The sequence below is a fragment of the Rhinichthys klamathensis genome, unplaced genomic scaffold (genome assembly GCF_029890125.1).
Source record: "Rhinichthys klamathensis goyatoka isolate OS25496 unplaced genomic scaffold, OSU_Roscu_1.1 h1tg000059l_1, whole genome shotgun sequence".
NCBI classification, from domain to species: domain Eukaryota; kingdom Metazoa; phylum Chordata; class Actinopteri; order Cypriniformes; family Leuciscidae; genus Rhinichthys; species Rhinichthys klamathensis.
The window spans coordinates 7,596,679-7,602,345 of NW_026606604.1; the positions used below are offsets into that span (position 1 = coordinate 7,596,679).

The 5,667-nt window shown below is 37.1% G+C and overlaps 1 protein-coding gene across 1 annotated transcript in view; it reads right to left on the reverse strand.

The window, feature by feature from the left end:
- LOC130084058 (uncharacterized) overlaps window positions 1–2,379 on the reverse strand; it is a 31,353-nt gene extending 28,974 nt beyond the window's left edge. The window contains exon 1 of the mRNA XM_056249219.1: window positions 2,282–2,379. Within this exon, the coding sequence (XP_056105194.1) occupies window positions 2,282–2,367 (86 nt within the window). The 5' untranslated portion in view covers window positions 2,368–2,379. The remainder of the gene's footprint in view (window positions 1–2,281) is intronic.
- Window positions 2,380–5,667: the final 3,288 nt, after the last annotated feature.

Here is a 5,667-nt window from a genome sequence, read left to right on the forward strand (position 1 = left end):
GTCAAAGTTTTGTTTTCCGTAGTTGACTCAGTTCACTTCCACGAAGTGAAACGAACTTAGCCGAACTATTTCCCTTTGGTAATGTTACCCCAAAGACTTTGAACCTCCGTTCAACACGCGCGCCAAGCAGCCCACGTGCCGCTTCCTCACACACAAAGGACTCAGCTCACGCGGCCAGACAGGGCCGTACGGGAATGCCTCGACACACCGAGAGACCATAACATAACTTGTGCAAGTATAATCTCTTTATAGAGCTTCTAAGGAGCTTTAAGATGATGTAATAATAATAATAATAATAATTCATTACATTTATATAGCGCTTTTCTAGGCACTCAAAGCGCTTCACATGGAAGTGGGAATCTCCTCAACCACCACCAATGTGCAGCATCCACTTGGATGATGCGACGGCAGCCATAGTGCGCCAGAACGCTGTTTCGTGTTGTAATCGGAGAGGTGAATGTCTTAGGTAAAATTCTGCCACTGTTGTGTTCTCTCTCTCTCTCCCCATCCCCTTCTCTCTCTCTCTTACTCGCTCACGCGTGTAAGTTATTCATTGTCCAAACTTTACGCATTTCTCGTTCATTGATGTCTTATTGTATTGTTCATTGATGTCTATGTGTCTGTAAATACATATATCCCGTGTAACCGTAGTAAATACATAAGTAGTCATGCCTCTATTAAATTAATTATATATTCATTTGATTGATGTACTGTCTCTTTGCTCAGTTTCAAGTCCCTTAAGTGCCAAAGATCTTATGCTACAAGCTTACTAAAATTAAATATACCTTAAAGAGTATGTGTTCATAGGGCGGGAAACCCAATTCTTCTGGCCAGAGAATTGCGTTTCCTGAAATCCTATAAAGTAAGATGATATTGTGGAGCCCCACAAATATTATCCTGACAATTGAGCTAATTCATTTTACCTGTTTTGTGAAACGTGGTCCGTGTAATTAATTAATCAACTTGTGGTTAATTTCAGGGATTCACATGCATGCATGCAGGTAAAATGACAGATCCTCCCTTATCGGGAGATTTATTAACATGTAAGACTGATCTACTCCAAACATGTATGAATAATTATTAATTACCAATTATTAATTATGATATGCAAATTCCCCACGGATTAGATCCGCCTTGAGTCTTTACACACAGTATTAGTATGGTGTTCCTAATAATCCTTTAGGTGAGTGTATATACACATTTATAATTGTTGTTGTATGATAATATCAAATTCATCTAACACCGACCCATCACAGAAATACTATTCACATTCGTTTATATCTCATTACTTGACAAAAGCTACTAAACGCTACCTTTTAGCAATTGTGATTTTAGAGATTTGCTAACTGAACCATAGTGGAGTCAAAAATGAAACAGATAGTGTGTTGTATTCATCATAATAGCTGGTGTTGAATTGCTTCTGATGTGATGGAAACAGGCAAAACAATAGAAGCTCTTTACTATAGCAAACAAAGTCAGTTCCTGCTAGAAAGTAGTCAAAAGAATCGAGCGTACAATGCTAACAGATTCTCCGTGAATGTACCTGTAGCTCATCAAATCTCTAATTTTATAGAGAAAGACTCGATAGCCCAGGATCAATGAGTCATGGAAGTCCATAACTATTCCCGGCTATTGTTTTCCATTACCGACACCTCACATCAGCCCGATGCAGAACACAAACCACCTCTAACACCTCTAAAGCACACTTTTTGGGAAAGGGTAATGCACAAGCGAGATAAAGTAGAGTCATTTTCTCCGTAACAGCCCTGCTCAGTGCAGCATATAAAACTGAAATGGCTTGTTTTGATGGTGTGGAAACTTCATTCCTCTAGCAGATTGTATTTTACAGCGGTACTGAGAGAGCCAACACAGCTGCTTCCCACCCAGAGTAAAAGACTCAGAGGTCTGCATTAGACAAAGTTTAAATTAAGAAATACATTCACATTGTGAGATTAAGTCAAAACTGAAAGATATAAAGTCGCAATTATTATTAAGTTGAAATGGGGTTCCATAACAGAGAGAACGGAAAACGAAACTTTAAGATTTAGTTGTATACATCTAATGAAGCCTGTTTCCACTTCAGAGTAAAAAATAAAACTGGTAATTCTGGAAAAAAAGTTCAAAAGAAATAGTCAAAGAATTCTGTGATATAGTCAACATTTTGAGAAATTTGATAGGATAGATAGATAGATCAACAAGTGTCAACATGCAGAGCAAATTATGTAATTAAGAAGTTTAAAATGCTGGAAAAATGATAGTCAAATCAAACTAATAACTGTACCTTTTTTTCTTCTGTTTATTTTCCTTGAGCTGCATATTGGCACACATTTGTCTCGTGGTCTCTTCTGAATGCTTTGACATGCTCATGTTCACACCCAATGCCATAATTACACACAAGAGACGCAACAGTAACCAGGAACTTGGACACACTTCAGTGACTGGTCAAGCTGACATACTGTATGAGGCAGATCTTCCAGAGAAACACAAACGAGATGTTTATATAAAGTAATTTTTGCTTGTTATTAGTATGGTTGAATTGGATCATCGAAGGTCAGCAGCAAAGACATTGGTTAATAACGGGAGATTAAATATACAAAGTATATTTGTGTAATTATTTAACATTTAATTATTGTAGATTTGCATAATATTCTGAGATTACATTTCACTTTTTATTCATTATCGACACTGAATCTGTTTTTGTGAGATGAGTAAATGCCTGCTCACATTTAATCGAGATTAAAATTACCATCATGTCCACACAACAGGTCTGCACTCACTCACGATTTCTGTCAACATGGAGACAGAAGAGGAGTCAGTCAGTAAATGGGAAAACAAAGTAACTACTAACTTATTTGTAAAAAAAGTTACTCAGATATGTTGATACTTTACTAGTTACTTGAAAAAAGTAATCTGATTACATAACTCACAGTACGTGTATGCAGTATGTTTTTGTGTCACTAAAAAGAACCGGTTCCAAAGAATCATTTGTTCACAAATCAGGCTCACCAAACTACAACTACAGGTGAAACTCGAAAAATTCGAATGTCGTGCATTTATTTCAGTAATTCAACTTAAAAGGTGAAACTAATATATTAGGCTACATAGACTCATTACATGCAAAGTGAGATATTTCAAGCCTTTAATTGTTATAATTTTGATGATTATGGCGGCTGATTTATACTTCTGCGTTGGACCTACGCCGGAGCCTCTACGCTATAGACTACGCGTTGGTTTTAATTTATACTTCTGCGTCGTTGTCCGCGTTGACGCGCAATTACACATGCAGAGGGAGCATGTAAAAGCCGGGGAGCGGTTCTAGCAGACCAATCACAGCGCTTGCGGTACGCGTAGAATTGACGCGTTGTTACATGATTTTTGGAGAGGTGCACGTCAGTGTACGCCGAAGGGTACGCGCGCTACACACAGCCTACGACGTAGCTACGGCGTGAGTTCGACGCAGAAGTATAAATTGGGCTTTACAGCAATGAAAACCTTTTCACAATATTCTACTTTTGAATTTGGGGTTTTCATAAGCTGTAAGCCAATCATCAAAATTATAACAAATAAAGGCTTGGAATATCTCACTTTGCATGTAATGAGTCTATATATTAGTTTCACCTTTTAAGTTGAATACTGAAATAAATGAACTTTTGCACGATATTCTAATTTGTGTGCTACCAATGTACTACCCTGTAAAAAAATTATAAATAAAAATAAGTACAATCAAATTGGATGTTAGAGTCATTTCAACTTAAATGACATTAAACTGACTTAAGAAATGAGTTGAATCTTGTATAACGCAAACGAGTTTAAAATTGCTTGTATGAAACATCTGAGAACCTTTTAGCTTTGAAGTGGCAATATTTGAAATGTTTCTCTGGCAGTTTCTCTTTGGTCATGCTGAATTAAGTCTTGAGTCTTGTGCTGGAGGATCCTGAAAGCATGGTGACTGTGGGCTTCCCTGAGGCTGTCTGATCCATCTGGTCACTCAGGCATTCATGTACTTCCCTTCTCCAAGTCTCCATGAGGAAAGCCCAGAGCAGGCCTGCTTTCTGCCAGCCAGCCTCAGATGCTCGAGTCAGAGAACAGCTGCTGCTGATGGCAGGAAAAAGCCAAGCGCCGCAGCAATAACTCTATTTGCTTTTACATTCGTAGTGCACTTACTTTCAAAACCAAATTGCAAATTAATAGTGCATAAGGAGACACTAACATATTTGACTCTGCCAAAGACAATACAGTGATTAACTCAGTGGGCACATCAGTTTAGAGCACTTTTGGTACGAGTGTTTGACTACTCTTGGATTGTGAAAAGTCTGGGCTTGGTTTTCCTCTTCCCATTCCAGGCTTCTGGAGTATTTATGTCCACATGGACAGACTTAAGTGGTCCAAGGAGAGGGATCTGATGAAGGAACTGGCTTTACATCAAAGACTGGACTTCAAAAATATAAGTTATTTATTTCTCAAAATGGTCTTTCACAGGTGCTAATGACTTTTAAGTAAAGCCAAGCTAAAGTAGTGCTGTGCTGGCCAAATTCAACAGGTCAGCAGCTTCAATTAGTTGCGCTGTATGCTTTTGATTCATTAAAGCAAATCTGTTCACATGAGTCATTTTTTTATGAATCATACTACATCGGTAGCGTAGCGCTGTGTGCTTCGATTTACTAAAAAGAACCTGTTAAAAAAAGTCGTTTCTTTGTGAATTGTAGCCTATACTACATTGGTTGCTCTATACATTTTAAAAAGAACCAGTCCATAAGAGTAGTTTGTTCTTGAATTGTGTTGTATGTTTGATTCACACACACACACACACACACACACACCCACACACACACACAGTTCATAAGAGTCATTTCTTTGTGAATAATACTTTTTGTTTCACTAAAAAGAACCATTTCTAAAGAGTAATTTGTTTGTGAATCAAATTCCACTAATGTATTTGTTTCACTAAAAAGAATCAGTTCATACGAGTCATTTGTTCATGAATCAAATTCCACTAAGGTATTTGTTTCACTAAAAAGAACCATTTCTAAAGAGTCATTTGTTTGTGAATCAAATTCCACTAATGTATTTGTTTCACTAAAAATAACTGGTTCATAAGATTAATTTGTTCATGAATCAAATTCCACTAAGAAGTATTTGTTTCACTAAAAAGAACTGGTAAGTGTAATTTGTCAGCGAATCAAATTCCACTAATGTATTTGTTTCACTAAAAAGAATCAGTTCATACGAGTCATTTGTTCATGAATCAAGTTCCACTTAAATGTATTTCTTTCACTAAAAAGAACCAGTTCATACGAGTCATTTGTTTGTCAATCTGGCTAAATTGGTTGCGCTGTATGATTTTGATTCACTAAAAATAACCTATACGTATGAGTCTTGTTTTTGAAAAACATGTTTTCTTACCATTATTTCCCGGTACACTGCCTTTTTATCCTATCACACTGAATTCGGGCTGCAAACATGGGTGACATTTATCTTATTTTGCCGCAGGACTGTAAAAGCGGTGAAGGAAACAGTACTGACATAGATCGATCGATCTTGGGTTTATTATATAAAGAGCTTTTTAATGTTTCAAGCTGTGATTGTAACCTAGTTTAGGATCCAACATGACGCTCCGTTTGCTCACTTTCTCTTGAGAGAGAACAAAAACACACACCACAAAGCATC